Source organism: Nothoprocta perdicaria, unplaced genomic scaffold, assembly GCF_003342845.1.
Source record: "Nothoprocta perdicaria isolate Ctin4 unplaced genomic scaffold, notPer1 scaffold_133, whole genome shotgun sequence".
Lineage (NCBI taxonomy): Eukaryota > Metazoa > Chordata > Aves > Tinamiformes > Tinamidae > Nothoprocta > Nothoprocta perdicaria.
Genome location: NW_020454461.1, coordinates 1,854,884 through 1,879,712, shown reverse-complemented (window position 1 = coordinate 1,879,712; position 24,829 = coordinate 1,854,884). Strand labels below are relative to the sequence as shown.

The 24,829-nt window shown below is 36.2% G+C and overlaps 1 protein-coding gene across 2 annotated transcripts in view; it reads right to left on the bottom strand.

Moving 5' to 3' along the window:
• Positions 1 to 24,829, bottom strand: part of PSME4 (proteasome activator subunit 4) — a 51,713-nt gene that overhangs the window by 3,228 nt on the left and 23,656 nt on the right. For both annotated transcript variants that reach the window (XM_026033783.1, XM_026033782.1), the window contains exons 13-43: positions 23,623 to 23,687; positions 23,385 to 23,535; positions 22,596 to 22,694; positions 22,099 to 22,168; positions 21,597 to 21,664; positions 20,857 to 21,072; positions 19,271 to 19,428; positions 18,303 to 18,398; positions 16,040 to 16,095; positions 15,690 to 15,746; positions 15,457 to 15,512; positions 15,270 to 15,368; positions 14,384 to 14,446; positions 14,139 to 14,234; positions 13,423 to 13,554; positions 12,590 to 12,799; positions 11,766 to 11,902; positions 11,419 to 11,472; positions 10,537 to 10,666; positions 9,804 to 9,885; positions 8,259 to 8,412; positions 7,713 to 7,782; positions 7,197 to 7,322; positions 6,763 to 6,915; positions 6,256 to 6,360; positions 5,272 to 5,363; positions 4,790 to 4,921; positions 4,052 to 4,260; positions 3,546 to 3,631; positions 2,533 to 2,661; positions 1,547 to 1,702 (exon numbers count right to left, since the gene is read on the bottom strand). In XM_026033783.1, the coding sequence (XP_025889568.1) occupies positions 1,547 to 1,702; positions 2,533 to 2,661; positions 3,546 to 3,631; positions 4,052 to 4,260; positions 4,790 to 4,921; positions 5,272 to 5,363; positions 6,256 to 6,360; positions 6,763 to 6,915; positions 7,197 to 7,322; positions 7,713 to 7,782; positions 8,259 to 8,412; positions 9,804 to 9,885; positions 10,537 to 10,666; positions 11,419 to 11,472; positions 11,766 to 11,902; positions 12,590 to 12,799; positions 13,423 to 13,554; positions 14,139 to 14,234; positions 14,384 to 14,446; positions 15,270 to 15,368; positions 15,457 to 15,512; positions 15,690 to 15,746; positions 16,040 to 16,095; positions 18,303 to 18,398; positions 19,271 to 19,428; positions 20,857 to 21,072; positions 21,597 to 21,664; positions 22,099 to 22,168; positions 22,596 to 22,694; positions 23,385 to 23,535; positions 23,623 to 23,687 (3,507 nt within the window). The remainder of the gene's footprint in view (positions 1 to 1,546; positions 1,703 to 2,532; positions 2,662 to 3,545; positions 3,632 to 4,051; positions 4,261 to 4,789; positions 4,922 to 5,271; positions 5,364 to 6,255; positions 6,361 to 6,762; positions 6,916 to 7,196; positions 7,323 to 7,712; positions 7,783 to 8,258; positions 8,413 to 9,803; positions 9,886 to 10,536; positions 10,667 to 11,418; positions 11,473 to 11,765; positions 11,903 to 12,589; positions 12,800 to 13,422; positions 13,555 to 14,138; positions 14,235 to 14,383; positions 14,447 to 15,269; positions 15,369 to 15,456; positions 15,513 to 15,689; positions 15,747 to 16,039; positions 16,096 to 18,302; positions 18,399 to 19,270; positions 19,429 to 20,856; positions 21,073 to 21,596; positions 21,665 to 22,098; positions 22,169 to 22,595; positions 22,695 to 23,384; positions 23,536 to 23,622; positions 23,688 to 24,829) is intronic.

The following is a 24,829-nucleotide window of genomic DNA, read 5'->3' as shown; positions in this document are numbered from 1 at the left end:
GAGCTCACATCCACTCTCAATATTTACAGGCTGACAAAAGCCCTCCAGTTTTGGGTTTTGCCAACCCAGTGAACTCGCTCGAACGCTGCCGGCAGCTGCTGGATTTCTCAGTCCATGCTGCACACACCCGCAAGCTGAGTGTCGGGCCAGAGCACAAACACCCACCAACACCCTGGATCTAATGCAGCTTATAATAAATTATACCTTGAACATAATGTTCTCAGCCAACCTTCAGAGTGCAATAAGTAGTGGTATTTTGTATTTACAAAGATTGCTGTCTARAAGTGATATGAGACAGTACAGAATTGGTAACATCAAACCTTTTAACCCATAAATTCATTCACATATTCAAGTTACCTGTAATTCACTTGTTTCAAGAACAARTTTCAAAGCTCAGGTCTAATGACCATTTTAAATATAATTTCAGAAAAACTAAAACATCTTGCTTTTTGTAGCAGGGTATCCCACTTCAGAACCTTCTTCCCTCTAGAAAGAAATAGAGCACTCAAACCACTAAGAATCTAACATTAATTTAAATAAACGAYTAAATTAAAAGCAGAATTTCCCTGGTATTTGCCAGCAGCACAAGGAAGAGTGAAAATAGAGTGTTAGGGAATTAATGGACTAAACGTTAAAGATTCCTCATGGTGCTTAAATACAAGCAACCACACTTACAACTCAGGTCCTTTAATAGAAGCCTCTGTCAGGTTTGAGCTTTATGGTGAGGGAAGGACTTTTTTGATGCTTTTCTAGCTTTTAGAAATATGACGAGAGAGATCCCATGTTACACAGGCACCATTTCAGCAGTATGTGTGCACCATGGCCACGGTTTACGGACTCAGCTCCTTCCTGCAAAGATAGAGCCGGTGTCTCTAGCCCAGGGCACGCGCTTGTCTGCACTACAAGTTCTTGCAAGCTTACATTTATTTTTTTTAAATCACAGATCACCAACAATCACAGGATCTGCTGGGCAGATTGTGTATGCATCCCACTCACCCGTGRAACACTCCAGGTATGATGATGGGGTTTTTCTGTGGCAAAAGCTGCGTGCATAATCGGGCAGAATTTATCTGTATTACTAATTAGCTAATGGGATTACCTGGCAAACAGCCCCGTGGAGTAATAAACAGTGGCTTTATAGAGGTTTTATATTATGGCATGTTACCTTGTTGAAAGCTGAACTTTCTGCTTAACATCCATGTAAATTTTGTATTGTAACGGTAATATCCTTATATCAGTTGTACTTAAAACAAGAAGAAACAATGAAACTAAGCAAGATTCTACTGCAAAAGCAGAAAACATGGACTTTTGATACTATTTTATTGCAAATRGAACTTTCTGAACTGTTTTCCTGTAGAAAACAAAATTTTTAAAAGTCCTCTGAAGTTAGCTGTATATTCAAAACAACACTATGCTACAACCTGTAGTTAACTTAGAACAGGCTTTCAGAAAACCTGGCAATGGCAAGAAATGACTGAGGTGGAAGCAAGCACATCTGATTTTTTTCTACCAGTAGCTGGATCCCATGAGAAAAGAGACGACTTACCTCAAGCTGTTCATCTTCCAGCAGCTTTATAACCAGCCATCTGATGTCATTGACTGCTTCTTCATTGTTGAGAAAAATAAAGAGATTGTAGAATACCATGGTCTGGAGGTAGGTTAATATGGTATATCTGGCATGCCACGAATTGCTTCTTGCTGTCTGCAAGTAAAAGTATCTAGTAAGTAGTAAAAAGTAAGGAAGCAAAGAAAAGCTGCTACTTGATTTAAATACTCAAGAACTAAAACAAGTCTTTGAGGACTAAAATTAAAACAGCTGCAAATAAAGTGTCCCTCATTCAGTTGATTTTGTTTCATACACTCTTCATTTCCAAAACAYACAAAGGTTTAAAGAATAGCAGATATCTAATACTATACAAGAAAAATTAGGAAACTCTCCTTTGGATTCATTTCAGACTTCAGTTATTAGATAAATAAACAAAAAACTTCCTTCTCTTTGAGGGTATGCAGCAGATACAGAAAACAACCATTTTGCAAGTGCCTTTACTTTCATCTCACGTGCTTAGTCTAGACCAACTGGAGGAAAATAGTGAATTTCTTTAATGACTTATTATRCATATACTTCGTTTTTATGCTAGTTGAGTGCTTTTTTTTTTTTTTGAGAAAGAAGTTGATAAAAATACTGTAAGACTACAAAAGACTACAGAGACTCAAGGGCAGTTCTCATGTTAACTCATTTTGAAAAAGGTTCCTGAATTTATAATACTCATGGAAAAGAGAAAATTGGCTGAGTCTGATTCACCAGTGAACCAAATTTTAGTTTCTTAACATACAGTTTATTCTTTTATAGAGGAAAAAAATGGAATTAGAAAACAAAACGCATCTGGTGAAAGACTAGTTTCTTAAGTATGTTATAGAACATTTCTAATAAATTTCATCCTTTAATTTGGAAGGGAATCTCTATATTATCGTCTTAAAAATACTGCAGCATGCATCAGATAACAASCTTTAATTTATTTAGACCAGACTTACTTGTTTTAGCACCTGAAGCACCAAAGGCACTTGCTGAGGATACAGCAAACCCTGAGACATTAATGACAGACACATCTTTGCATCTCTTTTGAGCTCATCATAGTTATTGTCATTTTCTACTGGAGCAATCTATACAGCAGAATTGGGAGGAGGGGAATAAAACCAACAGCTAGAGTTAGCAAATAAGCACTGTTAACATCAAAATCCTGAAAGAAAACTGTCCCTTAATGAGAATAATTACAGTAACGTTGAAATAGGCTCAACAATAAAAGACTTACATGAAGTGTAATGAATTAAGGACTTCCTGTTTAACATAATTTGGGGGGAATATTCTGGGGGAACATAAACATCAGGCAAGTATCCAACAACTGAAAGTGAGAGGTACACTTTGCAGCACGCTGGTATGCATTCTCTCAGATGCATAGCATTAAGGACACACAACCACATATGACCCTCCCGCCCAAGCCTGCCTTTAACAAGTGTCCCTAAAAATTTGTTCCTTACATCCAATTCACTCTGTGGGGCAAACATTAACTGGTATCTTTTGAGTGCAAGGTTACTGACCCAACTTCACCAAAAAATACAAGGATTAGAGGTACCAGAAAAAACGTAAAGAGCAGAAGTACCATTTAGAAGAATTGTCCAACTATGGAACAAAAGGAAAAAAAAACTAGAGATAATTATCAAAACAGAAACAACACATTTCTCCATGAATTAAGGACTCTTTTCCCCACAACATTCTACAAACATATAGGCAAACACTCATCAAAAAGTATTAGCAYTATTTTCAGGGAACAAGGCAAAAACTAGATTACCAGGTCTAATGTTACATAGGCATTAAAAACAAACAAACAAAAAAACCCAAACATAAAATACATTTGAACCTCCTCAATACACTTATTTTTGTTGTTGGTAGTGGTTTTCCTTTAAAGAAGTTCCTTATAATTTTGATTTACAGAYAGAATCAGTTTCTAATGAAACATGACAAGTAGAGCAGCAATCAAAAGAGATACCTTGAAAAATAATGGCAAAAGTTCGAGTTGCTCTGTTACAGCTGTAGAAAAGGACCTTCCAGCACTTGCCATCAACCACTTCAGAACTGGTTTTATAAAGAGAAAAGATCGTTATTAAACAAACAAACAAGAAACCAAAAAACCCCCACACAGGTATATCTTCTGCCCCCCAGCACCTCCAAACACCCCCCACACACGTAACAAGCTATAGACCAAATTCATGGCAAGAGCAAGACGAGCCTGGAAGATTTCCCAAATATCAGAGCAAATCTGTACTAGCTGCTAAGTTTAACCCTTCACTCAGATAACTGAATCTCACACACTTAGCTGCCTTTTAGCAGTACTGTATCATCTCCACTTTACAACCTCAAGCACAGACCAGCAGATCTCTCTCTGTTAGAGCAGAAATCTGAGAGGCAAAATTTTGTACTGCGACCGTATGATTTGCATTCCTCAATCCTCATGTCCTAACACACTCCATTTCTTAACCTCCCTAGGCAACTCACTAGTTTTCAGGAGTTTGATGCCCTGAGTTCGTTCATCTTGATCACCAATTCCGTTCTCTTCCGTAACATGATTCTGAATTTCTTCGTCTACTTCCATAAGGGGTTTAAGATTTTCAAGTATCCGGGTAGTAAATTCATGGACACGAGGTGACTTAGTTACAGCAGTATTTGGCAAGGAAACATCTATCATAAATATGTAGGTCAAAACACTAACAAAAAAACACAAACACAAGAAGGCCAAACCGTTAACACGACAAGAGTTTAGAGAACACAGATAAAAGCAGTCAGTTTGATAAGCTTTCTAGTTCAATATTTCTAAAAAGTTTCCCTTTAAAGTTACTTGGAAACAAATGTTTTCCAGATATCCTCTAGATATTTGAATCTAGCAGGGTTAGATAACAGTCAGTAAACTACAACCCTCCCTCCTGCTCCCAGCAACGAGCCTGCTGCTAGTTTAAATTACTGAAGTGCTTTTCAAAGGAGTCCCTGTATATTTGCAGCTCTATTAAGGCCTAGGCACAGTATATTTGTTTTTAGAGCCTTAGAGATCCTGAATGTGAAAATGACAGGCTATGTAACTAAAAGGCAAAGCCAGATGATGCCAGAAACTTCTGAAGCAAGTCTATTAAATAACAATTTATAGTACTTCTATTAAGCAGCATTCACACAGAGATAAAACAAGGCCTATAGTCAACAAGTGGAGAAAATAAATCAAGAACTGCAGAAGAGAGCACTGACCTTCCTATCCTCTCTCTGACGTTTTTGTAAACCTGTGTGAGTTTGGGTTCCAAATACTTCAGCAGTCTGTGCAACAGCTCTGGTACTCGCCACTCTTGTTGTGCAAGGCCACCTTGCAGGACGTAAAGTCGGCTACAAAGCAGAAGAGGGTATTTGTAGTCGTGCCAAAGCTCGCTCTCCCTCGCCCTGCCCCCTCAAAGACTTCTTTGGAATGTTTGTGTGTCAGCGCATCAAAATGTCTGTGTGAAGTGCATGCAAAGATGAGTAAGAATAGAAGAATATGGTTGTGATGCCAAGGCTCCGTTAAGAAGATTCGGTTGTATTAAATAAGGAAAAAATGAAAATGTCACTGTGTGGAGCACAATAAATAAAAAGCAGCCCTCCTTCTACAGCCTGTCAAAACAGGCTCTTGGTGTACTTGATCCATGCTTTTATTTCCTTYTTTATTCAGCCACACTAGAACAGATAACCACTCGTTTTACCATGCATCTACAAAGGATCCTCCTTCGCCACTCAGTGGAGACTCCAACAGCAGCTCAAATAACCAATGCAGTTTCCGGGGATCTCTGCTCTCCTGAAAAATAGGGAGAGACATAAAGCAAGTCAGGAATTTTAATGTAAATAATGTAAAGCAAGAGAAGTCTTGACAATGATTCTTTGCATCCCTTGCATTTATTATACAAGTTAAATGTCTTTCAAAATGAWGACTAATATGAAGAATGCACACTTCAACAGGCTTTTAACTGTCTCATAAACTATAGTAATAAGAAGGGAGTTTAAATTCATTTTTCATGTATTTGAATAATCATTTCTTTCATGGATGTTTTGTTAATTAATTGCTACAGCTGATAAGCTGTGGTGAATTTTGCTCACTGTTCCAAGACATTTGTAGCCTATCATTTATCAGGCTCCCAAAGGCCACAGAAGTCTTATGACATATTAGAAAATAACTCAGGACCCCAGTTTTCACAGGAGACTACTAAGCTGCACACTTTTAATACAAGAAAATACATGGTAATGGTTTCAGAAACACTTCTGAGAAGATTCAGAAAAGACAGAACAGTGGCAAAGACCTAGTAAAAGCAAACATTAACAYCGCCTGCTGATCTTACACAACTTGTAATAAGCTACTTAGAATGAAACCGAAGGTTTTATTTCCTTCCAAAATGCATATAAAGTTATTTGTAAAGGATAGAAGAAAATAAAAGTTTCCTTAGAGTCTGCAAGATTTAAGATAGGATGATTTTCCATTATATTTATCATTTATATTTTATCTATCAGTTTCAATTTTATTTTTTTATTGATCCATTTATATCATTTATATTTTATCTATCAGTTTCAATTTTATCTGAAAAATGTACCAGAATACCTCCATTAATAAAACTTCACACAGAACTTGACATATCTCTAAAGCCTGACTATCTACATTAAATATTTGAACAAATAAGACAGAATGGAGTTCTTACACAGGAGGTTGCTATGCACGTGCCCCAATCATTGTATGTTTCCACTGTAATGTTGGATAAAGCTGTTCGAAGCAATGGGCAAAGAAGATTCCAAAGTTTTTCCACCTGCTCAGCAGGAAAGCAAAACACAGAATTGTTTATTCATGAAAAAAATGGCTGCTTAATCCCTATGAAACCAAATCCTCTGATCTTCCCAAAACATGGAAAAATAATATTGTTTCTCAAAGCAAACAATAGTTATAAACGGAAATAAATACCAAAGCTGCTATTTCAGAAGTCACTTCAATTTTGTTTGCAAGGTGTTTGGATATGCTGTGGGTTAAATATACACTATTTTCAGAGATTTAAGAAAAAGTATCAGTGACTGCACACACTTGGCACTTTTATAGGAGGGCAATTCTTGCAGCCACCTCCGCCTTAGCATCGAGAGTCCTCAATTACATACCTTTTTTTTTTCAAACTTATTATTTAGCTTTCACAATTGATTCAAAAATACTACTTCCACACCTTCTCAAATGTCCAGTGTTTCGAACCTCTTATCAAGCCAGCTATGATCTCAGCTACACAGCGCTGGGTACTCTCATGGGAGTCTGACACGAGCCGCTCCAAATGGGGCTGAAGAACCGGCAGGAAGGCATCGTCAAAGTTTCGGAAAAGGCCCTACAAAACACACAAGTGTCTGTCAACAGTTTTTAGTCCATGCTACTTGCTTTGTAAGAGGAATAATAAAGACTGTGAAGCATGTGAATATGCAGAAAGCAAAACCAGTTTGTTTTTATAAAGTAAATACACTCAAGTGTCCATAGAAAAAAGTGGTTAATGGAACTAATCAAAGCAGCATGCCTTTAAATCATTATTCAGCAACAAGTGTGTAGCTTTTCCACACTGACTTAATATTTATCTAYAAAAAGAAAGCGATATAATTACTGAAATCTAGTTACCTTGAAGAGGCAAAATCTGCGGGGATTAAATTTGTCTTTTCCTTTCCTGTCTTCTAAAGACAGAAATTTTATTAACTGCTCAACAAACTTGGGATCAGAGAAGTGATCATATATGATTTGTTCTGCCTGTAGGGAAAAAAAAAACAAAAAAAAAAAAACAGGGTTTAGCTTTGAGGTCCTTACCACAGTTATATCCCAATCTTTTAAATTCTCATTTTTCATTTTATTCCTATTTTTGGCAGAGTTCATATCTAGTTTATCCATTTTTTCCCCTCTCACTTCAGAGGAAGCATTAGGTAGTATTAGGTAAGAAAAACCACACAGAGAGTGCTTTTACGTAAGCACACTCCAGAGAGCTGTCAATATTTAAGCTAGGAGAGGAAAAGGAATTCTTACTTCCACAGAAACCTRTGGACTACATTCAAAAGAAAAGCTGAAGGAGAAGTATGGAGAGAGGTGGGAAGAAAAAAAAAATAAATAAATAAAAAAGGACACACACACTTTGAAAACCCTTACCTCTGTCAGCTCATCTCTCCTCCGTCCCAGCTTTGGTTGCTGCACAACTGGTGCATAAACTGTCATAGTTCTGAAGATTTAAGGAAGGTCCCAAAGTAAAACAAAGCTTACTGACAATTTCCTACTTTAGGTTAATCCTATTAATAGGACTTACTAACTCCCATAAAACAAAACTTAAGAGACAAACAATCCAGGATAGTTGGTGATAGAATACTACACATATTTTGCAATCATGTTATTTCTATGCATGCATACCTCATTTTAAATCAGTCCGCAATTTTTGACAGAAGCACTTAAATAGCCAAAAGTGCTTATAATGGCTACAAATCCCAATGAAACACAAGTTTGAAATTAAGCTATAATCACCCCAAAGCATCAATGAAAACAGAAAACACAAAAGGAGCACAAAAGAAAAAGTTTTTATGGCTTCAAGTCAAAAAAAAAAAGTTTAAATGTAACAAATATAATATTCAAGTTAGCACAGGTATTTTTTTCCTCATGACTTCCATAATTCTATGCCAATGGCCAAGACTTATTAATACTTACTGAGGCCACGTATAATATCCCCAGTGTGTTTTTTCCACAAAACAACATGATTCCCAAGCTTCCTTAGTCTTTGGTAAATTCTGACTGTCATAGTGCAGCCACTGGTTATCCAGTCTGTCACCAGCCTGAATTCTGGAAGGCTTAGGGTGTCCACCTGGTTAAAGAGGAATTTTTTATTTTATATTCTATCAAACTTGTTCRCTGAGAGTTCTGGCAAACATTATAACTTTTAACAGATGATTTTATGAGCTTTTATGCCCTGATGATGATGAAGAGGGTAAGACATCTTTACCAACAAGTGTATGCAGAGAGAGGTCATTAAGCTTTTATAGAGCCAATTTGGAAAGGGAGTTGATCTGATTAGAAATGGTAAGCAGAAAAAAATCCACAAACACCAACACATTAAAAAACTAATTTGACTCTACAAATGTTAACTAWAAACTGTATAGGACAGAAAGGGAAGACTTCATCTAGATGGAAGATGCAAATCCAATGGGCTTGGCTCAGAAGTGCCCTCTGGAAAAAGCATTTCTTCCTAGAAGACCAGGCGTTAAATTCAGTTTAGTTTTTATTATAAACGGAGTCACTTATAGTCTGTAAATTGATGCGACTAACAAACAATATAAAGTTAAGAAGTGTTTCTATCTAATTCTATCATTACAAATTTTAGTCCAGTATTAACCCACACATCTCTAATTTACTCAAGTGTGTAGTTCAGAAAAAAACATTACTTTAAATATTTCTTATATTGCTGTATGCTCTCCAGCAGTTCTTAAAATATACACTTGTTTTTACATAACTGGATTCTGACAAGGTCCCATATGTAAGTGATGAGGATTAGCTGGATCTTACTTCAGTTACTGGAGCAGTCTATTAATGTTTATCAGTTTTTACATGAAGGGGGTTAAAGAAATAGCACTAATTCAAAAACAAAACAAGAAAGTCCCCAACCCTCTAAGAACCGCAAGGATTTGAGACTTATGGGAAGCTTTCAGCACTGGCAAAAAGCAGCAACACAAACATCCTGAAATTACATTATAGAAACAGAGATCATAACAACAGCATTCAGAGTTAGTGAAGTTTTTCCTGCAACTATTATCCTGCAAGCACAAGGAGAAAGTTTCTTGACTTTTGAGCCAACATTTTTTATATTAACTGCTGATTCATCTAACTTAGAGCATTTAAATATAAAGCAACACAGATAGAAGCAAAATATTCTTTTATGAATTTATATAAGCGCATTAAAAGAGTAAAAAAAGTGATTAGAAGTGAAGCATATAAAAATATTCCAAAAGACTCCTGAAAGGAGAACGACCATGGCTATGTCTCTGAAGTTCTTCCATTCTTTACAAACAAGCAAATAGCTTAATATACACTTGCAAATCCAATGCTGTTTAAAAAACAACTTTTCTGATTTTATTGTCTCCTTTGTTCTCTGAAAATATTAGCAAAAAAAAGTTTGTTATTCAATGCTTAATTTGACCATAACAAATGTGTTTCAAAAAATCTGTCAGTAAAAGACTTCTTATTTGTAAATAAACTTACTAATCTCATAAGGACAGACGGGCACTTTCTTGTGTGTTCTCTTAAGCTGTTTGAGGATACCAGCCACTGCAGAGATGGCCACCTAAAAGAAAGACCAAGGGATTAATTTATCTCTTCCATCCATTTATCACTATAGGGACGTGTCTACTCATCTCATCACAGATTCATTTTAAGCCAACGACTCAGATTCACAGAAAGAGAACGAACATTAGAGGCAATTTTGTCACATGAGTATCCRATACCTCCCATAAACTTAGTCATGTCAGTGGATATGAGATAGGAATTAACTGTGTCCTCTATATGCAACAAAAAACCTCCTCACTAATCATTTTCAAGAGAAGAAGGAGGTGGCCATTACTTGCAAACCTCATTGAAGAGGCAAGAATTATGAATGTGAATGAAGATGAAATAGCAGTGGAATCCTTCTGAGTAGCAACCTGCAGATGGCCAAAACACCCCCAAAGGAAATTCCATAAAAGAAACCTGAAGTGAGAAGGAATGAACAGCTACATTGTGTATTATTGCATCTTACAGGCTGCGCATCATATATTATGGCTACAGCCCTGGCAAGGCTGTCACATTCTCAGAGTAGGCACTTACAGGCACATGGGGCTAAAGGGGCAGGGAGGGACGAGTTCCCCATCAAGTCACCTTTATCACAGCAAAAACAACAAACATCTGATCTAAAACCCAAGGAGCAGAAAATCAGAAGATAAAATTATGTTGTTTTTACCTTACGAACTACAAGTGCGTCATGGTTGAGACACTGCACAAAAAATTTTATGGCACGGACAGGCAGTACCCTGTCATCCCTCAGGAGCAGGGACAGAAAGCCAATGCTTATGTGCTCAAACTTCCAAGGACTGAAAATCAAAACAGAGAAATAAGTAGCAGAGTGCACATATGGCTTTTGCACAGACATGATTATATAGTAAATACATTTGGACATAAATACTGTTCTATGACACTGTTAGATTCAATGCTATTCACTACTATACTCAGTTCCAGTTGCATTGCAGCTGAAATGTCAAGAYTGGACAGGCATCATTAAAGTAAAATAGAGACTTGCATAGAAATTTTTAGAGTCTAACGTAATAACCTGTCAATTAAAGCCTATTTGGATTTCAATGTTATGCATCCAGAAAAAGAGCTTCTCCGCACTACCGTAATGAACAGATTCTAACAAAYAAAAAGGTCGAACTAGCCAATAACAAAGCTAAACTCAAAGATGTGATAATACCCAATACTAAAAAATATAGTTTCCAGTAAGAATCAATTTAAGACTCAGTTCTTTACTTGAGACACAATAATCCAAGATTTTGCTATACTGACCTACATTTTTCTGCTTCCAGCAAGTATAAGTCACTTGCAGATGCATGTAGACTTATGGAAATGGRGCAATGGTAACACTTTGCAAAGTGTTAGAAATAAACAGAAATAAACAGTCTGTCCCATCTTTATATATTGCTCCTGGCAAACTGCATTAGAGCTACATCAAGGGGGAAGAAATTCATTCAATTTCAGTCACATTGACTACACCTCTTAATGCAATTGATATTTATTCAGGCTTTCAATTCACCTAAAGGTAAATTCTCACAGGCAAACACAGACTTACAGATTTCTTTGTTCCACACAGTCCAAAAGTCTGTTGACTAAATTTTCATAGTGGCTGGAGGCATGAAAAAAAAAAAAAAACAAAAAAGAGGATCACCAACTAGATGCTATTGAGAAAACCATTTAGACATAAAACAGAACTTCTTCAACAAAAAGTGGGTCAATATGATGCAGTAAATATCTTAGAGGACAAKAAAGCAGGAAAGAGATACGTATAGAGGGAGCAGGATGCTGAGTGAGAAATACACTGCCTTGTCTAGCCAAATTGTCTGCAATTTGGAATTATTACATTTGCAGTACAGTAAGCATTAGGTAATGCAAGCTGACAGTCAGTGAAGTTAAACTTACCGCAGAGCTTCGTTGTTCTTCTCTTTCTGTCGCTGAATTCCTAACTGAATCTCTTCAGAACAAGGCACCGGCACGTTTGAACTAGGGTGTTCTGATTTTTGCAGCATAACAGCCATCTCAACACATTTCTCTGGAATCTATTGACAGAAGAGCCAAATATTTTGGACTGAGCAGAAATTTACAGTTTTGCTTCTGCTTTGAAATAAGAAGGACTCTGAATCATATGAAGAGCAAAGAATTTCCCATTCCCATAAATTTAAATCAAATTCAATTTACACTACCCAGGACACCCTGGAGAAGTAAGGAAGAATGCTTTTCTGTTCACAAAGAATCACTTCTCCAAGTACATATTTTACTATATTTTAAAATAATTTAAAATAGAAAAATATGAAATATTTTAAAAGCATTTATGAAATATTTTTATTGACATCAATTCTTAAAACAAGTACCATGACATTTAACATGCTGTTTACACAAGAGACAGCTGTACAAACAACTGCAAATAGTGATGATATCAGCTTGACCATACAATCCTACCAATATGCATTTTCACACTKGAGCAGCAAGAACCTAAATATAGTTTAGGCTTCCTTTCCATAACAYGTTTCTTTAGAAGTTGAGTGACAAGTTCCAATAATGACATAGGAAGCTCTATTATTTCACCTTCAAAAATACAAGCCTCCATCACAGAATTCACAGAAATCACAGAATTTGGTCAACATCAGATGTCTAAGAACTCAAGTAATGTAAAATTAGTCTCAAGCCTTTATTTAAATCAAATATACTCAGAATTCAAAACAATAACTTAGCAATCTATCACTTACTGCAAAATCCAGTCCAATTGTTTCATATTGCCTGTGGATCTTTTCTGCTAAGTCATCGAAGAGTCTAACTATTGATGGTTTTTCTAGGGACATGGCTTTGCTAAGCCCAGAAGAAACAATCGCTGGCCACGTTTGTACAATGCAGTCCCAGTCATGAAGATTTGCCAAACATACTCCACTGTGATTTCCAAGAAGACAATATAAGGCACCCTATTAATAATCCAAAAAAAAAAAATTTAAGTAAATTTTAAAAAGCTACCAAGTGTTACTTATAAGTGGTATCTTTGTAAGCATACATACTGACACAGAATATTAATTTTCACCTAACCAAAAATTTAAGTCTACCATCAAGATTTAGCTATGCAGCCTCTGCCAAAACATTGAAACTTTTTTCATACAACCTTCCTGGTGCTAAAAAATCATCTTAATGAGATTAAAAACAACMCCAATCCCTTTTTCCATGGCACGGCTGACTGATTTTTGATTTACGTTATTATTGTTGGGCTTGCTCAACAGTTAAAGACTAAATCCACCCTTTCTCTGAAATTAGTAAATATAGGTATATTTCTTTTGACAACCAAGAAAATCCAAATAATTCCTTACATCACTCCAGCATAAGCTGTATGCTGTGTAAGCATCAAAGTCATGCTGATAAAYAAGCAAACCCCATTTTCATAACTACACATTCCCCATAAAAAGGCTTTGAAATTAAAACATAAAACAAACCATCTAGACATAAAACAGAACTTCAACAAAAAGTGAGTCAATATGATGCAGTAAATATCTTTGAGGACAAGAAAGCAGGGAAGAGATACGTATACGAAAGACAGTACTTTAAACTGCTGTTGTGTGACATCATGCCGGTCTGGCCGCAAGAACTCCAAAACCAAGGGAATGATATCTCTGCAACAGAAGTTGTATGTTCCCAGAGCTGTGAAGAGTGCTTGCTGGGCTTTACTTCTGATCTGCASGAAGAGACATATTACTATCAAGCCTTCTGAATCAAAAAACATAGCATATTAAAAAAAATGCATCTTTTCCAGCTATTTATCCACAGGATTTATGATTTATCTTCACAAACACACTATTTATTTATAAAAGGGTATGTAACCACATGCTTCTCCTCTCCCTTAGTCAGCAGATAGTTTATTAAAACGCGCAAACAAAGAGTTCATACTTTCCTGTTTCTAAGGAGCTACTTGAGAAGAGCTACAAAACTGAAAGTAAAACCTTTTTATTTCCAAAAACTGTCTGGGGCATGTCTATGATTCATATCGGGAATACCAAATATAAAAGTCTTCATCTGGCATTTCTACTGAAATCTTTTAGAAGTTCAGAATTGAATCCAACAAAAAAAAATAAAGAAGCTATGATTTTAATGCAAACATTAATTCAAAATTGGCAATAATATTAATTAGACTGAAATAAATGACTCAATGCTTCATGTTGCCATAGAAGTAAATTGAGAAATTAATATCCTGAAAACCTTACCTGAAAGCAATGAGGGGAGGAGGGAGGGAGGGAGGCTGAAGAAAAGGTTKTTTCTTACCTGACCATATGAACTTGTGGACAAACATAGAAGATCTCTGATCATTTCCTGGTGGGAGGTCTTGTATTCACAACCTTCCATTGTTAGCGTTCTCAGCTAAATTGCAGAGAAAGGCCAAGAGACTGTTTTTGTACTTGACAAGTGCAGCAGAAGTAATATTGCAAGAYTGGTGCATTTTTTTGTTAAATGACAAATCAACTTCTGTAGTGAAGTAGTTRGTCAAGACTAGTAACAGGAAGTATTACCTCATGCTGCAACATAACTCTGTCTATCAGCAGGGCTCTAATATGCTGCTTCTTTCCTTGAAGCTGTAAGCAGATAAAAATTGGGTTTAGGTCCCATCAGCAATCTGAACTGACTGAATCCCCCTAACTATTATTCTATTTTTAGGAGCAGGAGAATCTGATGTAGATATTATTCTCAGCAGACAACCTTCATTTTTGGCTTTCATTTATAACACTTATTTTGCATTTTATGTGGGGGATAAGTTCCTTTAGAAGCAAAGAAAAAAGCTACTCTATCCAGAAGAACATGGCATCATGCCACTGTTATTTATTACTGTGGTAATTGTTATTAAATAAATAAATGGTATGGGTGTATCTATTACAACATACAAGATATTTACAAAATCAGAGTTAAAATTACTTCTATAATTTGATTCCTTATTTATCATTGGTTCAAGAGTCAAAGCAAATAACTTCAGAGAGAGGGATTCTCCTTTAGAGTCTTTGTGATATTTCCCTGTGATATTCTCTGACATCAAATTAATTGAAGACATGGCATATATGAGCCTAGAAACACCACCACAGTAGACTGCCAARTTTCCAACTTTCTCAGAAGTGCTGCCCACCTGCTTTCCAATTATTTGGGTAAAGCTGAGACTCTGCAACAGTGATAATGATCTCTAAAATAATTGCCCTTTCTATCAGAACAATGATGTTTCTCTGAGATTATGGTCCAAGGATGTATAAATATTGGGGGTTAAAGCAATTGAGAAATGCTGAAGTACTTATCCATAAGATTCACAAATAACAGTACAAAAGCAGTGCAAAACAATCAAGGAATTAAACTTCAAACTCAGGCTTCCTGAACCCTGTCCATACTTAAACTTYATAAAGCAAAGTCACTGACCCTGTTCTCCATTGATTTTTTCACCAAATTAAAGCTTTTCCATCGTGAGTCAAACTCATGCTTATGAGATCCTTGAAACTGTAAAACGTCACTAATGATCTGTAAGGAAAAATATGTCATATGTGATTATTTTATAAAACCCAGCCATCTTATTTGAACTACTACAATTATTGAATTATAAACATACCTTTATTATTACAAATAGGGACTTGGTATCATCTTCTGAATTATCAAGTATATAGCCTGTGATTAGAGGACGAAGAATTTACTATTAAATATGAGAACAGCTTTAAAAATTAAGAATATTTCTATAAAGCTTAAATTTATATAGACTAAATAAGTTTGACAGTTTTTGCCTATAAAGTTACACTTAAAAGCACCATATTACTTTTTAGATAGAGAAGGAACAGCAGTACTTACGCAACAGTTTCCTTGTAACTCTTGCAATTGTCTCTCGATAATTCTCTCTTGATAAATCTATAAAAAAATTAAACATATTATCTATATTACATAATATATAAGGATTAGTAAACCAGGGGAAAACACTGAGTGGACTCCTGCAAAACTGGGATAAGGACTAAAATAAAAAWGACCATCTTGTCATATCTAAAGACATATAAGACATACAACAGGGATATCAAGACAAAAGAGGGACTGCCTTCTTTACCTGCATCACTTCTAACCTCAGAATGAGGCAGATAAATAACAAGCACGGTAAAAATAAAAGACAAGGGACTGCAATTCATCAAGCCAGTACAGGATATACTTACCATATTCAACCCCAGTATAAAGTTTTGTCTCTTCCAAACACACCAGACTTGGGACCCTGCATCAAAATAAATATTACCATACATTATGGAAATTAATTATGTAAATTTCATTAACATTAGAATAATATTTAACAAGTTAGATTTCATGCCAAAAATTTGAATTTGCTAACAGTATGCAYAAGCTCCCTAAAATTTACAAACTAAATGAACCTATGAAAGTACTCATCAAAACACAAGTAATTCCTAATCCTAAACTACTACGGATAGATGAATTAGACTGCTAACTGTAAAGGGCTGAGACAGAGCACTTTACTGTGTTACACTGACAAAGATTTGTGAAGCAAAGGGCATCCTATCCAGAGCACTTTACTGTGTTACACTGACAAAGATTTGTGAAGCAAAGGGCATCCTATCCAACCAAGCAGTATTTAAAGATGGGGTGGGAAGAAAAGAAAGGGCTAGGAAAGCCTGTAAGTATAACCCTCTTTTTGCCTCTGAAATTGCTCTAAAGTTATTTGTAATCCTTAGCAACATTACAGTGGTTCCTGCAGGGGAAGAGTGGACTGTGCACATAGGATGCAGATTATGCACATGTACACACACCTTGTGCAGCAAGGTACCCAGTGAGTCGTTTTGTGCTCGTTTTTCCCAGCTCTGCCAGGTCAGCTCACATCAGCTAGAGTTTTGGGGACCTTTATTCATGTACAAAATACTGCTGCTATTTTAAGGGGTTGCTTCCTTGCATCCATTGTCAGCCTCAACATTTTTCTTCCCTCCCCTTGTAACTATGCATTTATTTGCAGTAGAACAAATAGTTCAGAGAACACAGCTGAAGCCAACTGCTTATCTGCTAAAGATGAACACATTACATGGAATAAAGAGTGTAGATACTGGCTACTGATTCAAGAAATTCAGTTTTCTATTCATTTGCAGTGCCTAGCACTGCAGTAGAACATTTTATTCAGCCTCCTGAACAGATATAGGGAGGCATTTCTTGTTCACAAGAGCTGTGAAAGAGTCAGCATTAATGGACAGTCATGACAGCTCCACTTCCAACKGAAATTCAGCTCTCCTTTTCCATCCTGACAACTTTACATTATGCAGTTTATTTTCAAGTAAGATTGTGCAATTGAGACTGAAGAAATCTCTTTACCATTGAATTGCCTGTAAAAACCTGCTCATATCATTCACAGCAACACTGTAAACTTTTAAAAAGACAGAAGTATTTCTTTAATTAGCTATGATGGGATTTTCAGAAGGATTAAGAGGAAAAAAAAAAAAAAACACGCCCCCCCAGCCCCCCTCCACACACACAAATGCCACAGGATTTGCTGGTCTCTGAAAAAGTTTAAACCACTTATGCCCAAGTTCACTGAACAAGGAAAACACCAAGCACTTGGCAACAACTATGCTGCAGGATATACAGACTGTATGCACACACACGCACGTCAACTGGTTGTCAAACAATATGCTTTTTGTATTACCCATATTACATCTAAGTTCAGACTTCTACACTCTAAAGAAGAGTATAAAACTCCTCAAACAACAGGAAAACATTAACCTAAACCGGTAAGAGATTCAARAAGGCTCATGTGTATGAGTCTCATAAGCTGAAAGGAGGCTCACACCTCTCTCACTTGCCAGTAAACGGAACTTGTAAAACTTTTTCCCTAACCACTATTTATTGAGTCATGAAGAAGAAACACTACAACCAAAGGCCAGTTTCTTCATGGACAGGAGTTTTCAAAAAAAGAGAGATTTACCTTCCATTTTAACACAAGGACACAGCCAGGAAGAAGTAAGTTCAGAATATCAATGATTATTTCTACAAATAAGAGAGCAATGTACTATGGTATATTTTAAGAAATTTTCATAGGGAAGAAGAGAGTGGCTAATTCACTGATAGTGGATGCGGATTTGCTAATAGGAATCCTTGTTTTCTCCCTGGATACTAAACACATCAGCAAATGCCTAAATTTCACTGCTTTTACTTAAAAGGCTACCAGCAATGCAATGTTGTTTAAACCTACCTGTTTCAAATGTTTTCAGTCTTGCAAGATAAGCACTCCGTGCTATTTCATGCCTTAAACACTCAATTGCTTCTGCAAATCATTATTTCAAATTTTATGTTTTATACTAGTAGTTCTTTAAAAGTGGTAAAAGCAGTTCTGTACTATTATAGCAATAAGGAAAAAAAATAAAAACCATATGGCCATATACAATTGCTAAACGTTTCTGATATTATATGAATAAATTTACTTACAGATGAGCTATCCTTTCTCCTTTTAGGGGAGGCAGAATATTCCCTGAACCAATCAAGCAGTTATGCACTATAACGAGGCACTGCTGCACATCATCTCTTGAAATAAAGAACAAAACACAGTCACTTTAACAGTTATGCCAAATGGTTGGGAACATACAATGACAAATATGGCTTTTTCATAAGGTTTTATAATATGTTTTTAAAGCTYTATCAGTTTTAACCACCAGAGGATCCAGCCCAGTACTACTGCAGGAAAATTTGTTACTCATGACTGCTTTAGAACATACTAAATTCACGAGCATCTTGCACACAGAAAACTACCTTTCGTTTCCAATTTCATGTCAAGAGTTGAACAAGACTGGCTAATACTGTCCTTGCCTCCACTGCCCTCTGCTCATGCCACTGTGGTGCCTCCTTGGCTACGCCCTCACTGCTTTCCATGGGGAAACAGTTTGTAATGAATCAGAAAAGCCATTCTGGTTAGGAACATCAGTTAACCTACCACACTTTTTACGTGCATGGGAGAAGTAGCAGCTTTGGATTACAAAGCCAAATCAGGCTGTGTTCCCTTTCATAGTTTTGGAACACAAATTGTGTCGATGCAGCAAGAACTTGAGTCATCAAGAAAAAGCAAGCAGAACCATAACTGATAGCATAAATACAAAACAAAAAACTAAGCGCTCTTGAGACATTGATTATATTGGTACAAAGCCTTTCCTGTTTGGGAATTTTTAAGGCATGTCTGTATTCAAAGCAATCCGTTACCTATTTTATAAAATGCACTTCCACCTCAACATACTCTAATGAATCAAAAAACTTGGAAYGATACTTGCAATAATACCAAAGGACAGTGCAACACAGTAGTATTTCACTCTCTCACTTTTATAGTGGAAATACAGTTGGCAATATCTACCAGAAACAACCATTAGAGGATACACACATTCTCCACATCATACACTAACACTGACCTGGACATYTCTAGTTTTCCAGCTGCATAGTGCTCTAGCCTGGTGAGTTCAGGCTGAAGAAAAGTATCCAGCAAAYAGTAGGCAAAGTTTATTTCCTCAGCTGAAGGAACATGCCACTGGATATCCAAGTTCCACAGGTCACCTGGTTTACCCCAGTCCTACAATGAAGAAGACAAGTCCTATTAATCAATGAAAGAAGTTTTTCACTTTACAAAAGCATTTAATATTAGTAAATAACCCCCACACAACCTAGCTACTGCTGTAAGGTAGTTATTTAAAAGAAACAAGACATTGTAAAACCAAACAGAAATCCTAAATCCAGTATACGATGCACAATGTACCTTGAACACAGTATATATCTGAAAGTAATAACAGGTCAAGGACAGCACTGTCCTAACTGAAAAATAGCTTTCTCCTTCCTTTGTCTGGGTACAAACTGAGAATGTTCTTAAGTTYGACTGATGATTCATACTCCTGCAGAGCACACAAAGAGGCAAGGCCATTTTGCAATGGCCTTAGCAGTTCTGAACTACTACCTGGAAGTTCGGCATTTTTTTAAATATAGGAAGTGGGAATTTGGGAATTTCTATACAACACTAGGTCTTCCCATAATAAAGAAAAAATATGTTTRTTATTTCATATTCCTAGATGTTAATAGATGTTTCTGCCTTTTTATGTCTGAGTGGAATGTCTGGTCCTACTTGATTTTCTCATCGTTTTATAGAACTGCACTGGTTTTCAAGAACCACCAGGAGATTTTTCTGTTGTTTTAAAAGTGTATACCGGAATATTTCTAACAAAATAGAATTTTATACTCAAATAGGCCCTCTGACTAATAATCCATTGTTTTTCTGAGATGCTGCTAAGTCAACCTCAAAGTTATAACAGCAGACCAGCACATTGCTTTTGTAACTTGTAGTAACTTTTACTACTGCCACCTCTACTTTGATTTTTATCTCAGGATGAAGTTCAATGGGGTGTCACTATTCATTTGTTATTCTGTCTTTAAATACAATATCTCCTTTCTTGCAGCTGTTCTGCACTGATGTATTTATGCTAATTTTGCAATCTCATTGCAATCTCATTTGCAATCTCATTTGCAATCGGATGGCATTAGTAGGAAGGTAAAACAGGAAAGGGGGCAACTTTCATCCATAAAGACAGATCAGTGTTAGTTACAAACACTTCTGTAATTTTAAGTTAGAGAATAGCAAAATTTTCCTTCTTAACTTGAAAGTTAACACATGATAGCAAAGTCTCAATTCAACATATCACATATTATAGCATTATAACATAAGAAAGGTACATTTAACTTTGTATTGCCTTCAATGCAGTCATCACAAATGATGTAATTTAATCACACATGCACACTCAAAGGTTTCATGCTATAAAATAACTCAGTCAGCACTCACTTTTTAACTCTCTCTGTTTTGAATATTCAAGTAACTTGTAAGACACTTCACAGCTTAAAGCATCTTTCAATTACACTTTCCATAGCTGCTACCTATGTTTAAGTACAAGTAAAATAGCCCAGGAACGTTTAATAAAATAAAATCCTCTAATCCTAAATAAATGAAAATCCTTGCCTTGATAGGAAAGTATTCAGAAAGAGGCTTGTCAAAGCCACCTGGCACACTGCAGTATTCTGTGGGGTAGATAAGTGTAGCAGAACGAAGAAGGTGGTGCAGTAGGTTACAAGACAGAATGTAACCCTGCTTACAGGTTAAATGTAGGGTTCGCTGCAGAATCTTCCCAAGCTGCTCCCTGTACGGTAGCAACTTCTTTCCATCCACTCGAGTGATCTAATAGAAAAGACAAACATTTGAGATGTAACAGATTCTGTTCTGGACTACAGAAATGACTCAAGTCAGGCTCAAGAGAACCTGTACCAAGTTTCACTCCACACACCACACCTAATTGAACTGGCAGGGCAGCTGAAGACTGAACTTGCATATGAACTATCACTTCTACTGCAGTTGAAGTAACACACACCTACCGCAACACAGAATGATTCTTCTTCTCAAATTTTCTATATTTATTCGTTAACACTGAGATTCATTTTAGAAAATTTCTATTAGAAAAGCTATTTTGTTAATTTTTCCCTGCACTGATCCTTTTTCTAACCTCAGTTATATGCATCAAAATGCATTTTTTCACTGTACATAGCATACCTTTATTTTCTTCGAACCCTTTCATCTAATGTTATGCAACATCTTTCATACAAGTATGCAAGAGCAGAATTTTGCTGTTCATTTCTTCCATGGACATTAAGTAGGATTCCCTGATGGCAAAGGCATGCAAGGGGGAGAAGCATCTTGTGCAATACCTCTGACAAGAGCTGAAGATTCCAGAGTAGCTCCTTATCCAGCTCTTCATCACGCAAGACGTCATCATCTAGAGAAACAAGCACTGCTGTTACTATGCCCCAGCCAACAAAAAGCAAACAATAAACCCAATTCTTGCATCTCAGAAGTTTACTCCCAAGTTTTTTTGCAACCCTTTAAATCCATTCTTCACCCTAGCCACCTAGAAGTCACATCAGCACAATTAATCCCCTGTCTACTTTTTTATGTAGAGGAGTAAGTTGAGAAATATTTTCAACTGCCTATTTTTTTAAAGAACTATGTTCTTGTAATTTGATTATTTCTGTATTGATAGTAAATAATTGAAGAAAAAAATATAGGCAGAATCAATCTTCCATCATTGAGATTAATTTGGAAGAAGGAGGGAAAGAGAAGAAGAGAGAAAAGGAAAATATTCATCTTTGAATGTTTAAAAAACATAACTCAAAATGAAGCAAAATATTATTAGAAATATTTTAAACTTACTGACGGTAAGGTGAGATATAACACTGCAGCAGTGGGGTACAAAAAGTTTCAAGGATTCTTCTGGGCGGCACTGGAAATAGCATTATAATAATAGCATTAATATCATAAGCAGTGCATTAAGAAAACCTCACACCTTATGTAACTCAATGAACATATTGATACAAATTCTTTAAAAACAGAAAAAGCGTGGAATTGGAAATATTGTATCACAACTAACTGCAATTCAACCTATGATTTTCAAACTCTCAGTAAAGCATACTCTAAGCATAATTCAACTACAATTAAATATACTTTTGTCAATTATCCTGAGATAGTGCCAAGTGCAATCACTGCATTTTTCAAAGAGACGGTATGAAGAACTATCTATATTTACAAGAAAAAGTAAAGACCTCATATATGAAAAGAGTACTGTGTATGTGTGTGTACATGTTTGTATACATATATAGCCATATATTTTCTATTTAAAGACCAAGTGAAATCAGAGCATTCTCTCTCACTTTTACTGCAGCTCGGCACATATCAGCAACCATCCGACCAGCAACTCTTGTCTCAAATATATTTGAAACAGCAAAGTTAAAAACTTTCTCCAAGGCCACCTAAAAAGGAATATAAAGCAGAAGTTACCTTATCATTTAAAGAAGGCATCACAGAATGTTTACTTTTACAAAGAAGAAAAATGTGCATAATACTGTAGCATTCTGAAACATAGTCACAAACATGAACAAATTAAAATTCAAATCTGACAGATAATTCAGCAAGAAGTTCTGCAGAATACCTGAAGCTGAGTGAAACRCAGCCACCCTCCAAGTTGGTCATATTATGGAGAAAAGAAATTAAACAACTTATATGAATAGAAACTGCTCAGGAAGATCTTGAATGTTATCAAAATATATGAGTAACTCTGGTTCAAAGTGTACTAAACCTACCATCTTCAAATACAAATAAAATATAATTTGAATGTAAACAGGCTAAGATATGTCATCCCAGCCTGCATGGAAATAATCTGTCCGTTTAAGACCATGGATTCTCCAACCTCCTCTCTCACCATTACTTCAAATAATTTTTCTGATCTTATTATAGCCTCATGGCTTCTTGATTTTTCTGCGCAGTTGAGGGAGTGGTAGGGAGAAGGAGAGAAGCAGAAATCAAGGAAGTGAATTAAGTAAAAATCACCAAATACATGAATATCACAACCTAAAACCATAAAAAAGTGATGCAATATATCAGCAACTCACAATAAAAAAGCCTCATATAAAAATTAGATGAAAAGACCATGTTATACCTACCTGAAATATATCTTTTGAACACTGAGTAAGGATTGTACTGAAAGTAGAAGACAGACCTAACTCCACGAGACTCTCTAGATGAGTCATTTTCTCCGTTTCAGTCTCTTCTCTGGTTTGTTCTAGTGTGCTGCTTTCTATAAGTCCAAAACACCTGCACAGATAGAATTGCATTTTCAGTAAATAGAAGTAGGAAGTTTTATTATATTTTTCATGTTAAACTTTCACCAATTTTACTCACCTATCCATAAACTGTAGTACAAAATCCTCAAATTCAGCAGTTGCAGAGCACAGTTCTCTTTCCACCTGTAATTTTCCAATGAGATAAACAACACAAGTAGGCTTTTTCTTAAGGAAGCAATCTATTTTGTTTCCTATAGTAACAAGTTCAGTAAGATTTTCAATTTAAGTGAGATGGATGACAGTATATTTTTCAAACTGATAATTCGTATAGTTTCAAGTAGACTAGATGAAACAAAGATCACATTTTCTTTAAAATGTCCTATTAGATTTCCTGGTTTTTGTCTCTAGTCAAATAAGTGCTCGGGGTGAAGTAAGTCTGTCTCCATGGACACAGCCTTTGACCTCACTACTGATCCTCCTTCCCAGCAAGGATGCCAGCGAGTGCCAACAGTGGTGACAGAATTGGCTGTGCTGACATATTTATTTTAAGCACTCCGCAAACAAACTCCTCTGATACTGAGTGCTGCAGTTCTGGGGCAATAGCTTCCAATAGCTTTGAGAGTATTCACAATGTCTGATCTATATCCACCACCTACTCTTCAAACTCCAAAGACAGTCTCCTAACAGCAGACAAAACAGGTTTTATGAGCAGTTTCAGCTACTAYAGGCAATACTGCCGCTGCCTCATATGTCATGTGCCAGATGCAGCTTCGCTATCAGTGCTGGAACTGCTGCTGTTAAAACAAAACAAAAGCTCTGAAGTGAAAGACAGAAACTGCTTCCCATTCTCTCCTGTATTTTTCACTACATGAAAAAGACAATATGCAAGAACAGTAGTGGAGGAATGGAGAGCAGAGAACTGGAAGAGTACAGATGTACAGAGGCAGCGCTGCAGTGGCCAGGTGGGGAGACAGTGTCTCACAGCARTGAAGAGACAGCAAAGAATAGAACACAGAAGAGGGAGATGAGGCTGCTCGCTGTCTAATAATATTACTAGCTCTTAATTAGAAGAGATTTAATGAGCATCTGAAGAGTCAGCAACAGCACCTTCATCAGAAGAGAGAAGCATGACTACAGGAACACTTTTAAAGAGGTGTATTTTTATATGCTTTCCCATATGGTGAAAACAGCCCTTTAGTGTTCAAGAATGCATTAGTTTTCTGAAAAATAAATACAAACAGAAGCAGCATCCCATTATTTTTAAACTTAGGAAGTTTTCAACAGGAGACACCAAGCTCCTTCCAGAGCCTCCAAACCTGGTAGTC